This window comes from Chlamydotis macqueenii, chromosome 2 (genome assembly GCF_036417535.1).
Source record: "Chlamydotis macqueenii isolate bChlMac1 chromosome 2, bChlMac1.mat, whole genome shotgun sequence".
NCBI classification, from domain to species: Eukaryota; Metazoa; Chordata; class Aves; order Otidiformes; family Otididae; genus Chlamydotis; species Chlamydotis macqueenii.
In genome coordinates, this window is record NC_141557.1 from 5,663,629 (window position 1) to 5,685,834 (window position 22,206).

The 22,206-nt window shown below is 43.3% G+C and overlaps 1 protein-coding gene across 2 annotated transcripts in view; it reads left to right on the forward strand.

Annotated features, from left to right (window-relative positions):
• LOC104486892 (sodium channel protein type 5 subunit alpha-like) overlaps positions 1 to 22,206 on the forward strand; it is a 176,026-nt gene that overhangs the window by 96,941 nt on the left and 56,879 nt on the right. The window contains exons 16-17 of one of the 2 annotated variants that reach the window (XM_086741776.1): positions 9,320 to 9,790; positions 13,710 to 13,718. In XM_086741776.1, coding sequence (XP_086597902.1) covers positions 9,320 to 9,790; positions 13,710 to 13,718 — 480 coding nt within the window. The remainder of the gene's footprint in view (positions 1 to 9,319; positions 9,791 to 13,709; positions 13,719 to 22,206) is intronic. The other variant, XM_086741777.1, reaches the window with a different exon arrangement.

Here is a 22,206-nt window from a genome sequence, read left to right on the forward strand (position 1 = left end):
CGGACTTGTCCAATACCACATTTTATCTGTCTAGACAGCGGTTTGAGAAGTTCACAGCAGCTCTGATGGAGCTCTTGCTATGCTGGTGAATTAGTGTTGTTTTGATATCTGATGAAAAACCTGTGGGAACATGTTTATTTTTATGCTGTGGGTTTAGCAGTGGAAAGAATTTATCTGCCTCCACTCACCATCCCACCCTTCTCTGTCATATAAGAGTTAGAGACTAAGATTTTCAGATCAGGAAGCACTTGGTTTCCAAAGACTCATCTTCTGATACTTCTAAGGGACTTACTTTCAAAAACACTGAAAGTCATCAGCTAAAAAAAAAAAAAAAAAAAAGAAAAAAAATCTAAATTCACTTCAGTAGTTCTTGACCAGCACTTGAAGCAGTACGATTTGTGTGCGCATTTATACCCGTGTAGGTGAATAATGAATGAAAAGTCTTGGCAACGTGTGGGGTCCACCAGGTTGTGGTAGGAAGTGTCCGGGGTTGCCTCAGATCTGTGCTTGAGTGGCAAGGACACAGGCACCTCATTCTGCCTGTTTGTGGGGTGCTGCAGCGGCTGGGGGTAAGGAGAGGCAGAGGCCAGTGGCTAGTCCTTGCAAGATGGGAGCTGAGGAAGCGCCAGCCTCTCCTCCCAGTTCAGCCTACCTCTCTGAAGAGGCATTTCCATCGTGGTCCAGCGTGTCAGGCTGGCAGCAACAGCAATGTTGACGTGGTGTCCTTTGCCTGCCTCTCCCTCCCCAAAGGATGTACTTGTGTCAGGACTGACATACCCTGGTGCTAGGGCAGCTTTATAACTCTGCTGAAAGCAGGGAGGGGTGAATGGCAGCTTAAAGTGACCTCAGAGAACCCCTATGTGACACAAAGGTGCTGTGAAGTGTAATTAATGGGCTTAATCTATCTTTCCATTACTCAAGGGAATTTACTCCTATGTAAAGTGGTGAGAACAGCACCGAGGAATCTGTCCTATTAATTATACATACCCCTTTAGACTGTGATGTGAGAAATAGGGTGACCGTTCCCCCACCCATGCACACGCCATCAAACACGAGCGAGCACAGCTCCCATCCGGCATCACTTCTCTGCCTTGTGCTGCTTAAACACAACCGGCTGTACAAGGGACCGCTGAAACTGCGGGGAAACGTAATGTCGATACCAGAAGTGGAGAATGGTCACCAAATCTCTTAACCTTATGGTAAATACTAGAAAAAAACACTAATGAGTGGAGGGACACATTCGTCTCACACTGTTTATAGTCTGCTGTGCAGATAGCTACAGTTGTATCAGCCACCCTGCCTGTTCTTGACAGTCAACAGAGAGAAAAGGCACTTTTTCCTCCTGTGTTTCGTCTCACCTCGTGCAGCCATCAGTTTTAGGATGGGATATGTTGGGCTCAAGCTCCTCTGGCCTTCGGAGTTGGATCTAGCCTGTCTATAAAGGGAACACTTGGATGCCTTTGACTCCTCTAAAGGGAGTGTGAGTGCCCGCCGTGCTCCAAGGCTGTGCATCGCAAGCATGCTGTCTGTGAGCGCTGTTTTGCACAGGCAGGGGAAACGGACATGGTAGCTGTGAGGCTAGTGGAAAAAAATCAGACCTTGTTCTATTCTCTCTTAGGGGAAGTAGAAATAATTTACATGAAATCACTGGATTTATAGCCATTTTTGTATTTGCATATGAGAGAATTATTCCTACCATCTTCAATTTTTCTTTCTTGTGGAGAACATCCGCTGTCATTACCATCATAAAGTAGTTAAGGGATCTTACATGTGAAATAAGCCCAATTTGGTCTATTGTTTTTATTAATTTTCTTTTTATAGCATTAGATTTCTTTATATTGTTATTTATATTTAAACAGATAAGCCAGTTTTTTTCATAGAATAATAGAACAATTTGTGTTGGAAGGGACCTTTAAAAGTCATCCAGTTCAACCCCCCTGCAAGGAGCAGAGACATCTCCAACCAGATTGGGTTGCTCAGAGCCCCGTCCAACCTGGCCTTTCACCAAATAGATTAACATGGAGTTGATAAGAAAAAAAAATTAAAAAATACTGTTGCAACTGTACTGTAGTGTCTGCCAAACATTTCATCTACGACTTCTAGCCTGCCTTGTAGAGTCAAACACGGTCCACTTGAAGATGTCTGGCTGCAAGGCAGGAAGTCTGTATCCCTATTTCCATGTGTTTTCCTAGCTGATCTTGGCCAAGAAACATGAAAGAGATCAATCCTGCTGCAACCTGTGTTTTCTCCCGTCTGGCCATACTTGTGGTATCATGGCTATTTTGTCAGTGAGAAACTAAGATAACACAAGAATGGGATTATGAGGTTGACTAGAGGATAAAGAGAAACTGGGCTGGGAGGATATAAGCTTCTTAACCAAGCACAGATAACTGAAATAATAGAAAAGGGAATATATAAAATAACTCATCATGTAAATTGCTTTTTGCAGGAGTACTCTCTTTTGGTAAATTTTGCCCCGGGATAAAAATGTACAAAGGATTGGAAAATACACTTCCAAGGAAAGAAATAATCTTCCGGTAGAAGAGGGATGGACTAGATGACCTATTACTGCAGGTCTCTGGCTTCAACTTAAGTCTCACGTTTCCTTGAAGCAGTGAAAGTCCCTTTATGAGCAGTTTTTCTTCACAACCTCATGGATATTGCTACAGTAAACAAAATAAAATAATTGGTACATATTGTATTAAGCTTGCTAGAAGTCAAGATTTCCAAAGAGAAAACTACATTTGTGCTAGCCAAAGAACAGTGCAGATGTCCACTGCCATCAGAAAACAAACAGGAAGGAAGAGAAACAGTTTCTTCCACTGGTCAGAGAGTGCCTGAAGATCTTCATGCTGGTTTGTGTGTAGCAGGCACTGCTAGAGAAGTGGGTTTGAGTATGTTGAGGTGTATGGACCCTGTTTTATCCACCAAAAAAGTGTGAGATGAGTAGTTGCTGATCCTGGCAGGTACCTCACCATGCTGCTCTGCCTGGGCTTTTCTATGCAGCCCAGTGACAGCAGTGACAATGTGCTGCCAGAGGGATACAATTTGTTTTAACTGCTTTATTTTTTGCATGACAGTTCAGTGATGGGACATGTGTTCTGCTCTGGACCCTCTTATAGAAAAACCTGCTTAGCTGGCTCCTAGGAGATTCCTCTTCCATAGGGAAGCACCCTCAGGTGATGCAGGTCCCTCATAAATGCCCTCAGCTGTCCTTCCTATCCTCCATCTCCTGCAGTGGAGGTGATGGTACACATCTGCAGCCTGAACATCTTCAGTTGCTGGAAGGGTCCTGTGAGCTTACAAGCCAACAAGTGCTCTTGAGAGCAGCTCCTGAACTGCTCTGCTTCTTGAACTTCCCACCTGAAAAGGTGATCCCATCTCTGACTCCAGCCTACAAGGATTTCTCCTCTGTGGTCTGAGCAGATGAGAACATCTGGCCTTAGTTGCCACTCAGTGTGAAGTTGATTAAACTTCATGCACACAGAAGGACCATGGGTTTGAAAAACAAACTCCTTTGTTTTGTGACAGTGTGTGGTTAAGACGGATTCCTCTTCAGGAAAAGCCATAGGTGAACTCTTATTAGATCCGCTGCAGTCAAACAAGACCTGTAGCTGAGTCACTCTGGAGATGACTTAACCCTGGCATTGAACTTGTGCAGGTGCAACATCGTTCTCACTCCTAGCTAAATGAAATACAGAAATATTTTCAATCTGCTAAGAAATGGCCTTAGACTTTCCAGTGATTTTTCAGCCTATATTCAGCGTGGTGTGTGACCCCAGTGAGAGCGGAGGGCAGCAAACACGTTGCTGAATCAATTCACGGAAGTGCAGGAGGACTGCAGGGGCTGGACATGATTTGACTGAATAACAGTTGGGAGTTTGAATACATAAGGATTTATATCCCTCCATTTTTGCCAAATGAAGGTAAATAAAAGAATGGAAGGGAAATAAGAGAGTAGTCACTTGCTTTTGCTCCAAAAGTATTTTAATTTCACCAGTAGACTTTGCAGACAGGTATTTTCAAAGAACATTTGATCAGAAGGTGTAATCTGAAATTACACTGTCTGTTTTTTTGTATTGTGATGGCTAAAACAAAAGGAGGCGATGAAGCTGAGACATTCAAACTGCAGCCCACCATGGCAGTATATGTGGCTCCCAGCCTCCACCAGCAGCCCCTGCCTAGGGCTCCTTGGGGAGGAGGGGTCCTTCCAGCAGCCTGCTTTCTCCTCATGGCCGGGGAGCTAGGAATTCACTTCACAGCTTCATGCCTCTATGCTCTTTGCTTTCTATGACTGCAGAATTGGTGCAGTACTTTGTGCAATGCCAGACTTGCTGTCTGTGTGCTGCAGCTCTGCTCCACATGAGGCTGAAGCATCATGTGCTCTCCTCTCACCTGGTGAAGGTTGCCTGGTTATAAAGGTTGGCCAGCACTGGCCTGGACCGTGGAGCAGCAGACTGACAGCAAGAAGGACTTTCTGGACACCTGGCTGAGTTTGGTAAGTCATGGATGAGGCTCTTAGTCATATGATTTAGTTTTAGGCAGTCCTGCGACGAGCAGGGAGTTGGACTCAATGGTCCTTGTGGGTCCCTTCCAACTTGAGATGTTCTATGATTCCGAGTTAGTTATTCGGTCTGCATCGGTAAGTGCCCTAACTTGAATCTAGCTGTGAGATACTAAACTCAAGCTAGCCTAGGCTTCAGCAGGCACTGCTAGAGATGGTTCAGCTCTTCAGCGTCTCCTCGGATGCCAGACTGTCTCCATCATCTACAGACATCCTAGGAAAAGTCATCCAGCTTAAGCACCTCAGGGAGGCACTTTGATATTAGGCCGGGTGAATCTGATCCTTTTTGCCTTATAATGGCATAACCAGAGTCACTGGCTTTGGAAAGGCATTAAAAAGTGAGGAAGCCTCTGAAAGCATGCTGTATTGTCATTAGGGTAAATGCTTAATGTCATTACGCTAAAGGAGTTGGGGTTTCTTTGAGTGTGTCTGTCATTTGATTCCTAACCTCAAAGACCAAAAAAGTTACTTACTTTCAGAGACTGGCTGCTTGGTGTCACTGGAAAGCAGATCTCTTTTTAAGGGGATCCATACGGACATACAAATCTGCCATTGCTTTTGAAAACCGAATTAGTCTTTAGTTTGCTTTTACTTAAACTGAAAGCATTGCGTTAGCAACCAGGAGGACTGGATATTATTAGTAACCTTTTACAGGAAAAGTGGTGTGTCATGGGTTGAGCATACATTTTTCTGGAAAATGCAGTGTACAGTGAAATGGGGGGGAATAAAGTAAACATAAAGTGCTTAGACAGCAGTTCGTGCTATTTGAATGCCCAGCAGTGCATCTCTGAGGTTACCTGCTCATAAAGGAAGGAGGGAATTATATTTGAGATTTATTTTTGGCTAAAGGCATGAAGTGCAAATAGCTCTTTGTGCAAAATGTCAGCTGCATTTCTGGGAAGTAAACAACATTGCCTTAATAATCCATGGTAAATAACAACACTAAGAATGTTACCACCTACTGTATACACCTGCAGGTGTGTCTGAATAAACTTATGTAACTGTAGTTTAACATCCAAAATAAATGTGGAAAAGTAAAACAAGGTGTTTCAAACAAGTTATTCTGTGAACAGCAGAATTAATGAAGTATAAAATGAAATTCAGCTTCAGATAACGAAATTTGCATGCCTACATGGAGACATTCATGTATGGAGAAGACACCTGAGGTACCACTACAATTTGCAGAGATCTAGGACTTGATTCAGTTTTGTCTAGCACCACTGGAGATACTGTAGGGTATCCATCCTGGCTTCCAATTAGGCACAAATCTCCCATATTAGTGTGTCCTGTTGGCCGCTTGCCTCAGGATGACTTGGGCATGAGAGGGTCAGTTGACACTAGAAGACTATATTTTGGCAGATGCGTGCAGCCCTAATGAGGTCGCCTGTATTTGGTCAGGTTCCGTTGCCTACATGATGATTTTTTTTTGATTGAAATGGGATTTAGGTGCCCCATTAGACCCTCAAGCTTTGGTGTCTCAGTCTGGAGGCAGCTGCTGTCCTTGAAGAGTGATTCAGTTCCTTAAACACTGCCTTCTGCAACACCCTGTCATGCCCTGGTTGGATGATAGCTGGATCTTTAGGAGGACACACATCTCCTGTAGGTCTGGTGCAGATGTCTTGGATAACTACAAATAACAGTAGATACCTCTGCTAAGGTTATGGAGTTGAACCTATAAACTCCAAAAGACTTTTATTCTGAATTTCCTTATCCCCTCCCTTCCTCCAGCTCCTTCCCATGTCCCTAGGTTGCCACTGCGAGGGAGACACATGCTGTGACTTGTTCCAAGCTCTGTCTGCGCTGGTGACCTGGGCAGTGTCTCTTCTCTACACACGTGCTTATTTTCAGGACACTTGTAGCAATGCGGTTCTCTCTGAGACCCCATACTTCTATCAAACTTGATTGAAAATGACTGAACTGATTCTACCAGTGACTCCTTCACTGGTGGGCTCCCACCAGCTTCACAGTGTATCCAGTACTCTGGTTTTCAACAACATTGCTTTCGACTTGAAATGAAAGATGGATTTCATAGCAGACCGCCACAATGGTTAAGAGGAGACCCACACAAGCTGTCAGTGACACTCCAGTGTGATGGACCAGCTAAGAAACAATTAGCTTTAATCTCACTTTACTTTAGAGCAGGGTAGCGCTCAGTGCAGCAGTAGTTTATTCATAATGGACAGGGGCGTCTGCTGTGCTACCAACTGCTTTCGTTTATTATCACATTGATTGCAAAGAGTACTTTACAAAACAGTACTGACAGGACACTTCAAATCCAGTGTCACCAGAGTGATTAAGAGCAGGTTCTCAAAATTCCAGCTCATCTATTCTGAATATTTGAAATAAGTGGGAACAGCGTGGGGAGAAGACAGCAAAAGCTTGTGGCTCTTTGGTAAGACCCAGTTAAATATAAGTACTTTTTATACTGTTTATTTTGGTTTGGCAGAATTTAGTAATTTAAAATACTATCAGAAAGACAGAAGCCGGGGGACTTAGAACTATTTCTGGTAGCATTTAGAGATGATGGAGAAAACTTCTTCACAAAGTGCGTTTTATTGCTAAAATGGCAGAAATGCTGCAGCACGGATCTCTCTCTTGCAGTGCCACAGAGCTGGCACCCCAGCCACCTTGTACAGGCAGCAGATGAGATGATACCAGGCAGTTTGGTCTTTGTTTATTTTAGTCAAATATATTTTAGCTGATATCGATTTGAGTCACCTTTGCCCCTTTCCAGTCATCTCAGGCATCTACTCCCTGTGTGAACTTCTTGCCCTTGCCATCTGGCATGAAAGCTGTAATTCATCCCTTCTCAGACCACAAGCAGGTGTAATGTCCCATACATAGCAGCTGGTGATCAGCCTGCAAGATGTGTTACTGGGAATAGCCTTCTAGAAGAAGCTGGCTTTATTGGATATAATTGTGTTTATTGAGGGGAAAAAAAAAGGTAAAAATAATCAAATATGTCACTCAAATCTGTAGTTGTGTCTAACCTTACAGTGCAGTACCAGCAAAGGCAGACATTTCTGAAGTTACAGGGATAAATGCCAACTTACAGTCTCCCATTCAGTTTGAATCTTCTCATACATCTGTGAACATCTTCCAATAGTTTTTTGCTGACTAGTAGCAGCATTTCCAGGACTAAGCCTGCTTTGGGGCTGAGCCCTGCTCAGGTTTGACCACATTAATCCTGGTTGTGGTGGCTTGGTTTTGCCTGGAGTGAAAAGATTTTGAAACTATATGACCTCTTAGGTGTTTATTCACAGTCAGAATAGATTTTGTTCATGGCCCATAGGATATTTAAGTCCAGACTGCCTGTGAAAATACATACAAATGTTTAGAAATATTTGCAAATGTACTATTTGGTTTATGTGCCGTGCATATGGATATTGTTATAATCAAATCATAGAATAGTTGTGTTGAAAGGGTCCTTTAAAAGTCATCGAGTCCAACCCCCCTGCAAGGAGCAGGGACATCTCCAACCAGATCAGGTTGCTCAGAGGCCCATCCAACCTGGCCTGGAATGTTTCCAGGGATGGGGCATCCACCACCTCTCTGGGCAACCTGTGCCAGTGTTCCACCACCCTTATTGTAAAAAATTGCCTCCTTATGTCCAGTCTAAATCTACCTGTTTTTAGTTTAAAGTCATTACCTCTTGTCCTGTCACTACAGGCCTTGATAAAATGATTGTCCCCATCTTTCTTATAAGCCCCCTTTAAGTACTGAAAGGCTGCGGTAAGGTGTACCCAGAACCTCTTCTTCTGCAAGCTGAGCAGCCCCAACACTCTCAGCCTGTCTTCATAGGAGAGGTGCTCCATCCGTGTGATCATCTTTGTGGCCTCTAGACTCTCTCCAACTGGTCCACGTCCTTCTTATGTTGGAGACTCCAGAGCTGGACGCAGTACTCCAGGTGGGGTCTCACCAGAGCAGAGTAGAGGGATAGAATCGTCTCCCTCGACCTGCTGGCCACGCTTCTTTTAATGCAGCCCAGGACGCGGTTGGCTTTCTGGGCTGCAAGTGCACATTGACGGCTCATGTCCAGCTTTTCATCCACCAGCACCCCCACGTCTTTCTCAGCAGGGCTGCTCCCAATCCCTTCATCCCCCAGCTTGTATTGATACCAGGGGTTTCCCTGACCTAGTTGCGGGACCTTGCACTTGGCCTTTTTGCACTTCATGAGGTTCACATGGGCCCACTTCTTGAACTTTCCAAGTGCCTATGTTATATGCTATGAAATATAAATAACAATATTCACACTTAGTAAAAACCAAAAAGGTCCTGAAAACATTCTTTCTATAGTCTTTTTCTACATGTAGGCAATACCTTTCTGAATGTCAATTAGCATTGCAATTAGTGATTTTCTCCAAATGGAATGCTGGCAATTACAGGCAGTTAATTACACCACCACTTGTGAGAATATTTACAGTATGTAGCTGCCAATGAAAATTTTATCCCATGTTCTGTTTCTGAGCTTTGTCTTTTATTTTCTTTGTTTTGGGGTATTGGAAGGGGAAAGGGAATGTCAGAGTGTGTTGTTGTCCATGCTATACTTCTGCAACTGAAATTAATGTGTTTAGAAATGTCTGCAGGCCTCCTTTTCCTACTGAAACCAGCTATAATTAGAGGTGGTTCCACAAACACTGATGGTGTTATGGTGGCACAGATGAGATGAGACTCAGACCCTCCTGCTTCCAAGGTTAAACATTCACCCTCCACATTTGAGGGTCACTGATTTCCTTTTAACTTTATTCGTTTCAGGTGCTCAATCTGTTCCTTGCTTTGCTGCTAAGCTCTTTCAGCGCTGACAACCTTTCGGCACCAGATGAGGATGGGGAGATGAACAACCTGCAGCTTGCTTTTGCTCGGATCAACAGGGGTCTTCGGTACGTGAAACACGCAACGTGGGATTTTTGCTGCAATGTCCTCCGGCATCCCAAGACGACGGCTGAGAAGAAGGCAATGATGAAGCTTGCTGCCCAGAATACAGGTGCCCTTAACAATTGTGTGAACAGTCATACCATGGCTGAGCTTGGCAAAGACATGGAGAATTACAAAGAGAACCATGCTGAGGATGGGATGAATAAAAATGGGGAGAAACACCTAGGAATTACCGACAATGATGATTTTATGACCAATCCTGACCTGTCCATTTGTGTTCCTATTGCTGTGGGAGAGTCAGATATCGAGGAGGAAGATGAGGAGCAGAGCACCTTTACTGAAATGGAGCAGGTAGGCAACTAAAACGTTGGCTTGTTGCAGCTTGTAAGAGGGCTTTCATTCCCGCCCTTGCTCTGGATCCATGGCTCTTGAGGCAAATATCCTATGGCCTAATCCTGCCTTTGATATGATGTTAACTTCAGAAGAAGTTACAGGTACATATCCAAGAGCAGAATTCAGTCTCCAACATGAGGCATTGCCTTTCTTTGTATTCTTTGTGCTTGTCTAGATTAATTCTTCTAACCAGAGCAATTAAACTCTTTCTCACCCCTTTTTTTTTTTTTCTTTCAGCTGAATCATGGGAATGTTACAGAACAAATCTTAGGTTCTCTGACTGTGACAGGGGATTTTCTTAGTGTGCAAAACTGGGCGATGACTTGGTTTGATTTGTACAGCAGGAATCGAGGGCTAGGTAGTTCTCTTAAAAATACTGTGAGGCAGAGGCTGATATGACAAGGCACAAGAGAAAGATAAAAGATATGTAATTGTATGTATTCAGACAGGAAAAATAGCTATTTGTCTGTTCTTTGGTGTGACATGGCAGATTTTCTTATTCCCCAGAGCACAAAGGCTGAAAAGTAACAAAGGCTGAAAAATTCTGTGTAGTTCAAAGTGTTAGTGTAAAACAGAAAAAAAGCATTCATGGGAACACTTTTCTTGCTCTCCTCCTTCCCCCTCCCCTTTCTGCCAGGTTTTTCTCTTGGCTCCGCACATCATATCTAGGTAATGCTTTCCGTACATTCCAGTTTTGATCCAGCATCCTCTGATGCCGGCTGAGACCCATGGAGTTCAGCAGGCACTGGATCAAAGCTTCTGCTTCAGATCCAGCTGTCAGGAGGGATCCCCCTTTTCTCGGTTAAGGGGAAGAAAGTTGTGAAGCAAAACTGTCCTTAGAGACGGGCTGTCCTAAAATAGCCCTGAGGAAGTACTCTGTGTCGGGAGGTGGGCACAAAGTGGCTGCTAAACATTAATTTTTCCTGCTTCATTGCTGAAGCCTCTACAGTGTTAGTGCGTCTGTGCACCAGCACGTCTTATACATTGACCATCCCCTTGGGGAGCTGAAGGGCAAGGGGTTGGAAAAGCCCCACTGTCCAAACAGGTACCTAGGTAACAAAAAAGAAATCTGAAATTTTTGCTAAACACTTTTAGGGACTTTTTTAAGGAATAGTTTTATTGAAATGACCTGTGAATCAGCGTGGGTAGCATGGATATCTATTTTTTTCTTTTAAGTCCTTTTTTATTCCCAGCGTTGTGTTAGTTAAACCTACAAGCAGAGTACACTTGAAAAGTGAAGTATGAATATACTAGATGGGTTTCTTGGTATTAGCTGATCTGCAAATGCTGACTAGTATAAATGCATTTAATAGTGTATAAATGTGTTTAATTCTGGAGTTTTGGTTTGTTGGGTTCTTTCTTTTTGGCCTTTAAAGATATCCACACCTTTCTGCAACATCTGACAGTCGCAATCTTAAAACCTTTCAGATTTTTCCTTCACAGTGCAAAGCAAAAGTTTATTGAAAATTTGCACGTAAGTGTCCCTGAGGTCTGAAAGCGTGTGTGTGTGCACACGTGTGTATGTTACATCACTGTACTCCACCTTCTGCAAGATAACAGCAACGTTCACATTTGCAAGCTAAACTGCAGCATAGAGCATGGAGGGTTTGGATTTTTACATCTTACTGTACCTTAGAAGTATATAGATGCGGATTTCTATTTAGCTGCACAAGGTGTCCATGGTGGTGTGTATGTTAGTAGATGGAACAGGTAGATATCCATTTCATGCTGTACAGCAAGTAAATGTGGAATTAGACCTTTAGTGAGATCTGTTAGAGTGATGAGGTAGAGAACTGATGTAGAAAAATAGGCATTTTAGTGAAAGGGAGCGTCACGAATAAAAGTTGATCTGAAAATATTAAGAAAACTTCAAATTGTTTCAATAATATTGAAACATTATCACACGTGATATAAATATCGAGAATTTAGAGTGAAAAAAAGGGAGGAAACAAAACTCAGTAGGAAAAGCAAACAAAAATACTGTTTTCACACTGCATCTTTTCATTAAATTTTCTATAAATGTTAGAGTAATGTTGTCACATTACCACAAGATATTTGGATTGCGGTGAAATAATACAGTTCACCACTAGCATGTGCATTAAATAGAAGGCATAGAGTTGAGAAATGTGTTAATTAGCTTTGTCACTAGTGTTTTCCAGGCTTTGACAAACAGCTGCTGCAGGTCACTGCCGTTCCCCCGTGCGTAGCCCTGATCAATGGTTTTCAACCTTTGTCCACAGGCCTGAGGGGTCTGCTGCTGAAAAGGTCCAAACAAGAAACAAGTTCATGTATCCAGCAAACATTTTAATCAAATTTCTAGAGAGGAAAATGTGTGCATGCGAGGGGGTTCCAACTCAAAGACTCAAAAAATAATTTGAGCATAATAAATACTCAAAAATAGGAAAAAGCTCAACAGCAGAAATTATAATTGTGTAATGAGTTTTGCATTTGCTTTCCTGCAAAACCCTTGTAAATTTGCACAGCTGTAAATGTCTCCATAAAGAGCAGAACCATGAGAAAGCAGATCCCAAATGTTTCAAAGTTCTATCATTTTTAATGGTGCCCATTCCAAAGACTTATGATCTCTGGACTCACAAAAAACTCTCTTGATCAACACATAGGTTACTGCAAAAGACATTATTGCACCTGGAGGTCAGTACGAAATCCTAGTTCCTCAGATACAGAGTTGTGAGCATTACAGCTTGCCAAACTTCCTATCCAGGGCAGCCCTGTGGCAATAAATTTCCCCACTTACTCCCAGAAGCTTTAATCCTATGAGCCCCAAGTCCATGGGAATCCTTATCCCCTTCCTTCCCAGATGGCCACGATAACCATGGCTGAGCTTGCAAAGGAAGAACAACATGAACGAGAGCAAAATTTACGTGATTGCACTGAAAGGGCACAATTACAGTGAAGTATCTTTTTGTGTGGAGGGCATCATACAGAAATGAAACAAGAACTACCAAGGGTATGCTAAACATTCAAATCTATTCTAACTTTCCCCTAATTATAATCCATATTTTTACATATTTAAATATTTTAGCATATACAAAGAGAATGTGTATGTATATTTACTTCTTAGGAGAAGACAATGTACCCTGCTTCGCTTGAAATTTGTTGGCTGACCTTTGGCAACATTGACAGAACTTGCCTTCCTCCTCGTGCACATAGATTTTGGTGCCAAGAGCATGGGAGACGAGGCAAAAGGAGATGCATAAACAGGGAGTATATGTGTGCATGCCTCTCAAGCACGTGGGTAGGAAAATCTACACAGTCCTTACACGTCCTTTATGCTTTCTCTGTTGGTTGAAGATCCTGGAGTTCATCCATGTGCTCACATCAGTCCAGACCCATCCGCCATGACAGAGAGGCTAAAGGGAGGCTGGTCTCAAGGAAAACCACAAGTTGTTGATCCCAATGGGGTATTTTAGGGTGATGATCAGCTCAGCTTATGGCTCCTGTACCAATACCGGGCTCTTCCTGGAAAGCTACAAAACTACTCTAAAGTAAGCCATTGTGGTTACGAGAAATGGTTTCCACAGTGTTAGACACAGCAGTTTGAAATTTCATATGATGAGAAACCCTTCTGTGACTGCATCTTTCCCTCTGAGTAATAGAGATGTCTAAGTTTAACTTTCAGCTGCCGTTTCTACTATCAAAGCTTACAGTGGCAGCAGCTGTCTTCCTGAAAGTTACCCATTTGTGGCACTGTCATTGAAAGGGTTTCCAAACAGCGAGACCATGTGATAGCTTCTAAATCTCCTTTGATTTCTGAGATGCAATTGAGATGCTCTGCCAGCTCAGGGAGGCAGGAGACACATGCCTGTAGCCCACACGTACAGTGAAAGGATCAGAAAGAAAAGCTGAACAAGAAAAGTCTTCACAGGTGCAAGAAGCTGGCAGAGGAACAGTGAGGCTGATAAAGGACCACCTTGAACTTCATTAATTCATCTTTATTATGTGATACCTGCGTTGGTGCCAGTCACTGCAACATTTTCACTTGGAGCTTCACCTAACCCCCTTCCTTGCCCTGCTCATAGTGCTGGGGAAGTCTCTCCCTGTCAGTTCACAAGATTTTTTCAGGATTTGATGAGAGGTTTAACCTTATAATGAAAACAAGAATAATCACAACAAAAATGTCATCCACTTGGTCATACTTTAGACATGGTGTCCAAATGAGCTTCTATTACATGAAAGCTGTCTTCCATTTTTCCTCTGTCTTTGAGATGTATCGTTCTAAATATGGATTGTCCTACCAGGAAAACAGCTCCCACAAGCTCAGCAGCAACCACAGCAATGTGCTGGTTGCATTTTCTCAAGGGTTTTTGGGGTTCTCATTTTGGCTTCCTAGATCATTAAAATGTGGAAATTATTTTCTTGTTCATCTGTAGAGTGTCTTGAACTGCTTATAAAGACCATCTTTTCATATGTGACATCAACTTTCAGTCTCCTGAAGGAGTAGGAAGCAGATTAGGGGGCAGTAAGGTGATGGGACAATTGGTGCGCACAGACCAGCCCACCTGACGCAGTGGATCCTACCAGAACCTACCCGTGGTTTAATTACATTGGAAGTTTCAGACATCAGAGAGGTGTGTACCATTTACATTAGACATGTAAGTCCGAAGTGCAGATCTTCAAAACTCCTGCTTTAGTATTGCTTAACCTTCTAGGTGCCCACAGCTGTAGCTCAGAACGGTGTGTGCGTTTTTCACAGTGACATCACTTTGGGTTCAGGAGAATCTTGTGATTACTAGACTCAATGGAGGTTCCAGATGTCCTGAATCAGTCCCCAAAGTACAGTGTCCTGCGCCTATACTGTTGAACTCTGTCTTGTTTCTATTACCCTAGACCTAAGTGACGTCCAAGTCTTTCTGCACGCTATCTGGATCCTTTTCTGCATTGATGAGTTCCTACAGTCAGCAAACTTTAGTAGCACAACCCAAGAAAATGGCTCTTCCTTTTCCTTGTTGTTTGAGACAGCCCAACAGGGTTTTTACTACTTTCTCCCTTTCTTAAATTTAATTACTACACGTGCTGCCTTACTAAATCTACTGCCCTCAACTTGATCTGTCTATAGCACGCCCCTGAGAAGAAAATCCACGCTGCAGTGGCCAGTGGCTCTTGGCCAAGTCTCACGTTTGCCCCCTGCGCAGTGACAAAGCCAGGCATGGATGCTGCTTTCTGCAGAGATAACACCTTTGTGTTTCCACATGCAGCGCAGTGCCAAGCCAGCAGCACTTCCCTGCTTGTCTTCAGAAAATGCCATTGTTGATTTGTTCCGACGGAGTGGCTAATTGGGTCATATGGAAAGTGCTGGCTGCCTGCTGCCGGGACGGAGCGCTTTGCAGATTCTTACCCCGTCCTCGACACCAGGCATGCATGCTGTGGGACTGCTGCCTTTCCCTGTGTCCCAACCCGGTCCCAGCTCCCACCACAGCTGGTTTGTGCCACCCTGAGACGGCAAAGCCAGCGGAGGGCTGGCCCATCCTCTTGCGCCCGAGGCTTAACCCTGACTGTAGAAATCCTTAAATAACAGAGAGCTGTTGCTGTGCCTGCTAGGGCTTGCCTTCCTGTGGTTTGGCAGGAAATATTGCCTGCAGGAAGGGGACGGTGTCTTTCATTGCCTCTCGGTGTTTCCCACCAACACAGCTGCACTTCTCGGTGTGCCCTTCCTAGACCCCTCCAAGGCAGAGCAGCACCTCTGCTATGATTTTTAAAGGGTTGAGCCCAGCTCCACAGAGAGGACCTGAGGGGTGCAGGTTGCCTGGATTTTGCACGCCAAACAGGTGTTCGTTGCTCCAGAGCATGCCTTGCTTTCTCAGTCACATTCACATCTTTTCCTTGATTGGCATTTCTCCCCTCGTGTATACCCTTGTCTAGGCTCCAGCAAACGCATCTCCAAGGAAATTCTGTTTTCCAGACTTTAGGTCAATAACTGCCTCTGTACACATCAATGTCAGAGCTGGCTGCCACCACAATCTCTATTCAATGGTACAGTTTCTATATTGCCCTGACCTGAATCAAACCCCCAAACTTTTATTTTCTTCCATATATTTATTTCAGAATTATTGACTTATTTTCTTTCATTTGACAAAGTGAAACTGTTTCTGATGGCTTTTTTTTTTTCACATTTCAATCAGTAGGAGTTTCATAATTTTGAGGTCAGAGAGGACCATTAGGATCATCACGGTTTAGCTTTCTCATAATAGAGCCGGAGACTTCGACGTCTATTTTTTTTTTTTTTTTTTGCATGGAGCCTGTAAGTTTATTTTAGCTGTGATACATCATTTGTAAGACAGGGAACAGAATGAAATGTCTCAGGTAACAGAGAGTTCACCATCTGCATGTGGACCCACATCTGTTTCCTTTGTATACAGTGGAAATTTTACTGTACAATTTCTGTGCATTACAGACCTGCTCCTAAACCTGAAGTGATATAGACTCACACCAGGTTGACATAAGTGTAGCTGAAATTATTGAAAATTGCTATAAAAATGCCAGCACATAAAGATTTTGATATGAAATTGTTTGTGAAATGAATTCTAACATCTATAAATCAGAGATACCATGAAGTCATGTGTTTGTTTGACAGGGTACATTAAGTTCAGCCTTTTACTGCGGGAAATATACTTTATTATCAGGAACTGTAATGTCCTTTCAAACAGTATTTATATTCTGTCTGTTTTCAGTTCCAGTCTGTGGGGCACTTCCTCTTTTAGTGCAGCTGGATGAAATACCTTTGAATCCTGTTGATGACTCCCCAGTTCCTACTGGCAGGAGAGTGAGCCCGCGTGTATACGTGCGTGCAGCATTCTTCTTGTCAGCTTTATTTGGGCAAATATTTTTTCTGATCATTAAGTAAGATAGCAGGGCTTTTTCATTATTATTAGATACATAGTTTGCCTGGATTTCTCTGTTTCGTATGTTTTGCTTTGCATTCTTGAAAACTGCGTAGATTTGCTAATTATTCTTAGCAATAAAGTATTTCTGTATTTATTGTCTTTGCAAGAATAGCAGCAAGGCCATCAGAAAAAGAAAAAGAACTGTAAATCGTAGCAGCAGATTTAAAGCAGCTGTGTCTGCATCTTTGCTTTTAGGTATAGAAAGACATTTGTGTTTATTTTGTTTCAGTAGGATAGGGCAGAAGGGGAAGACTCAGTGTCAGATCTGTGCTGATGTGATTTGAGCAGTCACACTGCGAACAAAGGTTTTAGGATGCTTATTCAGTACGCGGTGGCAGGGAAATATATTTGTCCAGAGCATAATGCCTAAGGTGCAGGAAACACAGGGAGCTGATGGAGGAGAGAAAGGGAGGGGAGGAAGAAAGAAAAAAAAAAAAAAAAAGCCTGGCATTGCAAGAGCCGATATCAGACGTAGCGGACTTGACAACATCTATTTGGACAAGTGCCCAGACCGTGGACTACGCGTCAGTCACAGCCTACTGGGTGCCATTTCCCAGTATCCATATCCCTCCCTGGAGCAAAATGCTGCCCAGAAATGAGCATTTCTCACTGTTTCTCCCTTCAGTAAAGAAAATGCCGACATTTAACATTTTGGACAAAATGAACAGCAGCCAGTTCCCCAACAGCTCCTGTGCCAAGTGAGACAGCGTGTGTGTGTGTGTATGTCAGGGGGTTGAAATTACTCCCATTAAATATGGTCCAAAATAACAAAAAAATTAAGACAATGGTTATTTTGCTGCTATTCCCGCTAATAATGTGAGATTTCCTTAATGATCAAAATATTAATGTCTTATTTGGGTGAAATGTTCCGTGTTATTTCAGGCACTTTCGCTCACTGCATTTTGAGGTAAACTTCTAAAATTTAAGCTTCCATCAGAGGAGCCCATTAGTTTGCGTTCTTCGTATTAAACTGTGGAGAGATCCCAATTACCAAAAGAAACATAAAGTAGAGTGTGATTAAACTTCAAAACGCAATTTAGCAGAAGGTATTAGCTTGAACTCTGAACAATGAACACTTATGAAACACTTTCACTGCCTATTTAAGCCTATTGAATTGATAACAGGCTAAATTAACTTTGGCAGTCCATCTTTTTGCCAAGTTCTCCCACTTAGACTAATTTTAAGAGTCAACCCCTGGAATGATGAATCTATGTTTTATTATGGGCAGTGTGTTGCCCAGTGTGGGAAAAGATCTTAGGCCAGCAAGGCTGAAGCCATTAGAAATAACCTGCCTTTGCTACTCCACAGCCAGCATTTCAACACTTAAAATGCTCTGGATTAATTCGAGAAGGAGCACTGCTGAACTGCGGTTTCCCTCCTCGGGGGATGATGTTTGGCAAAGCATCCAGCGCTTGTGCAGAGACCAGCAGTTAGTGGCTGCGATGTGAAGTTTTAGTTCACCTTTATTCAAAATAAAAGCAAGTACCAGGGCAGGGTGTTTCCAGGGCTGTTAACAGCCTCTGCTGAGCAGCTGTGGTTTCTGGCCAGCGTTAACCCCAGCCATTCTGAATTTGAAGGGCCATATTCCGGTATTTTTATCCGACTAAGCACTCACAGGTGCATTATTTTTTAAAACAAGTCTTGCACTTTCCCTTTCAAATACCCTACACCTTTCAGGGGGAAAAAAAATGCATCTTTGAGGTCCATCAGGAGGACAAGTTCTGTGTTTAGCTACAGAGGTGTAAGTTCAAACTAGAATGGCATTAACTCTGACAGCTCAGTTGGAAAATCCCTTGGGACCTGTGGATGTCCAAGTTAGGGGCATAATTTCATCTGCGGGTCCATTCATCAGGAACTGGGCAACAGGCTTATGCTGTTTCTGAACTCAGAGACTGTTGTGTTTAACTTGCTTTGCTCACATTGCTCTTCTGCATGGATGTGTCAGTGGTTTGGGTTTTAATAAATGGGGTTCCAATAAAGGCTAGGTGATCAAGAAAAAGAAAAAAATCTGTGTGTAGTCACATGACAAATATGAGCAGCGCGTTCTAATTCTGATGTTTTACTACTCCCTTTGCAGCAGATTGTTTCTGGCTTTTGATGAGTGGCAAGAAAAAAGACTGGGAAGGGTAGCTAAGGGCTACAAAACTGAAAAAAAAAATCTACAAACTCTTCTAATCTGATGTCAGGCTGTTTCTGCTGAAGTGGAGTGATGGACCAGGTGGCATAGGATGGAGAGTGGGGATGCCCTGTCTCAAAAAATCAGGTTTAGACTTTCCCTTTCCTCTTTTCATACCCTCTCTGAGGAATTTGCAGCTCCTAATTTACGTACGTGCTTTCTGTGTTGCAAACTTCAGGTAGGACTTCACAGGCTTTATATTGCAAACACTGTAGTCTGCTAATAAAACGCACTTGTAAAGGAGCGTAGCGTAGCATGAGTCCTCTCTGTGTCTTAGCTACGATCCCAGCACTGTGGTTTGATATCGCTCCAGGTCTTCCTCTGATTTCTCATTAAACTCAGTAGTAGCAACTCTGCTTTACAGAAGCGATTCCTCAAGCCAGGGTAGAGACACTCTCAAATGTGCACACTTAAAATTGACAGCTGCACACGAGCCCTCTTTTATTCCTCGCAGAAAAAGCGGTATTAATCTTCCCCTTCTCATATTAAGGAAGCAAGGGGATTTTCCTGATGGATTTGGTGATTTTTCTTCTCATGCTAAACGTGCCGAAAGATAAATCCACTGATTTTGTTGGTGCTACAAGGATTTACATTTATTTGTGGAAGAGGACAACCAGGATCATAAATGATCTGCTCTGGTAGTAAGAACCCACGATTCATTTCCCTGGTTCGTGGTTATTTATTTCCCTCCCGTTTCAGCTCAGATTTTTCCAAAGCTTTTCAGAAAGACTGAATTCAGCATGTCTGAGAGTTGTCAGCCCATCAGCTCTGCAGACTGTAGCCTCCTGTTTTCTTTACACATGAAAGAGGTGCCACCCAGGCAGTAGTGCAGGCTCGCCGTATTGCAGCAGCACTGCAATCTGCTTGCTTCTCCACTTATATAGAGGTAGGATATAAACAGTTCAGTTTTCACGATCGTTTACTTCTTGGCTTCTTTGCAGGGGGAGGGTGCCAGTTACCAGACACAAACTGTTGCTGGGAAAGGCTGCCAATTGCTACCAGGCATGGCAATTTTAGGAAATCCATAGCTGTCTGCAAGGAGGAACATAAACACCAACAATTACTTTACAGAGTAAACAGTACTCTCACAACTATGTGTGTCACACTGCTGAACTGGGTTTACTACACATGAAAAGCTCCTCAGACTCCTATTATGGTTTTCATATCCAAAAACTGGCTAGAGGAAGCTCTGCAGGTTAAAATATGTTAAAATACATCTATTAAAGGACTAATTGCTGCTCTGTTGAGCTGCATTTCTGAATTTCCTAGTGTCAGTCATCGATGAATGGCTAAAGCAGCGACATTTCTGTTGCAGCATCCTCATCTGCTCCCTCTGACGGGCAGTGTCCCGTCGTAAAGCAGGGTCCCACCTGTATGGCCAAGTGTGTGCAGACTTGTATACCGAAGGGACCAGGACAAGCCTCTACCACTCTGAGTCTGCACCTGGAAATGTCCTGACCAGCTCATTCCTGGAAAGTAACTGCAAAATGTGGGTGTCCCCAAAATCCCATTGGTGTCTCAAAACTGGTCTTCAGAAAGGCAGGGACTCATGAGCCTGGTGGAAAGCAGAGAAGATACACAGAGCTGAAGCTTCCCATTGCACTGCGGACTAAGTAGAGGACAGTTTGCATTTGCACTGTCCTGCCAGAGACAGAGGATACCCTATCCACCTCATAAAATAACTTAAATGAGCTTCATCCTGCCACATCTGTGCTACTGGCTCTGCAGTGACAGTTGCAAGGGTGGAGGGCTCCAGTGCCAATTCTCATTTCTTGCATCCTCACCTGCTTGGGAGAGGAAGCTTCCTGCTATCAAAGGCTTTGCACATCTTCTTTCCCACAACAGCCGTGGCCAGGGAATCAGGGAACAAATGTTATAAGCCAGGGTCATGGTCTAGGGAGCATCAGGAGAACCCATTTGAGATGATCACCATCCAAAAGGCAGGTCCTGGGATCCTCTTTCTAAATTTGTTTGCACAGGATGGAAAAAAAAAATGATATTTCCATGGGGAAGGAATAGTGAATCCGTGCCGATGACAGGTATTCCTCTTGTTTTGCCAACAGTAAGTCCTCCTTCCAAAGGAGCGGCATTTGCACTAATCCCCCTTTGAGCCTGAAACAATTAGCCGATCTGTGTTTTCAGAGGCAGAATGCAGTGTGGAGCCTTTGTATTTATTTGTGTCAGCAAACAAGTATGTGGGTCCGTGCACAAACACACTTGAGATGTCGCCCAGATTATGCTCTGTTTTCAATCTGGTTGTTGTTTTCCTGGTGCTACAACCAACCTTCAGCACACAAGGGAACAATGCTGGGTCCGTCCTCCTCCATGTGCTAATTACTGGTGTGGTTTTAGCAGATCACCTCTTTTTAGGGCTGAGATCAGAGCAGAGGTGAGCAAACTTTGGTTTATGCTCTAATGGAGCTGAGGTCTGTCCCAGACTTCCAACCCTCCCTTTGCAAGCACCAAGTTTTTGTATTGCTGAATGGTTTTACTTTATAAATTATGAAAACAAGTGACTCAATAAATATTAACATAATGTGTATTGCCTTGGCAACATGGCACTTGATACAAAAAATAAAAACAAATTATATAAACCACCCACAGTGGGGAGCTTTACAGGAGATAAACCTGCCGCCGCTGCTGCCAGGAGAACGTATCATCTGGAATCAGAACAAAAGCAAACAGCCCAACGTTAAACAGCATCAACCAAAGGCACCTTTCCCCAGACAGGTCCGTGCTGATATTCAGGTGCTGGGTGCTGGAAATGAGACTGCTGCATCCCATGAGAGCAGCTTACCAGGGCTGGCATCAGTTGTTTGTGAAAACTCAGTAGATTCCCTAACACTCCTTTAGGGATCACTCTATACAACCAGGTCCTTTTGAAGGGTCTGTCTCTTAGAGATTTTCTTTCACCTCATAAATTTAAAAACCTGTGGTGATGAACCAAACCATTGCTTGAGCACATGCACTTGTTAGCCCTGTTGGATAATTTGCCAGGATGTATCTCATCAGTTTTAATTAACGTTAACTTATTGGGTACTCGGTACAGTGTGATTTCTGGACAACAGCTGTGTCCGTGTTTCCTGGAGTTTAGTCTCTAGGAAAGTGTTACTAAGTCTTGGTATCACACAGAGGGGTTAGTAAACAGAGAGTGGGTTTTAGTTTGGCATTTGACTCTATCTTAGTGCAATAATTTGCTTAACAACTTGAATATTCATCAGATCAACTGGGTTGCACAATCCGTTCTCATACACTGCGCAGTTTCTAATGAGTCTGAGCGCACAGCCTTTCTGCGC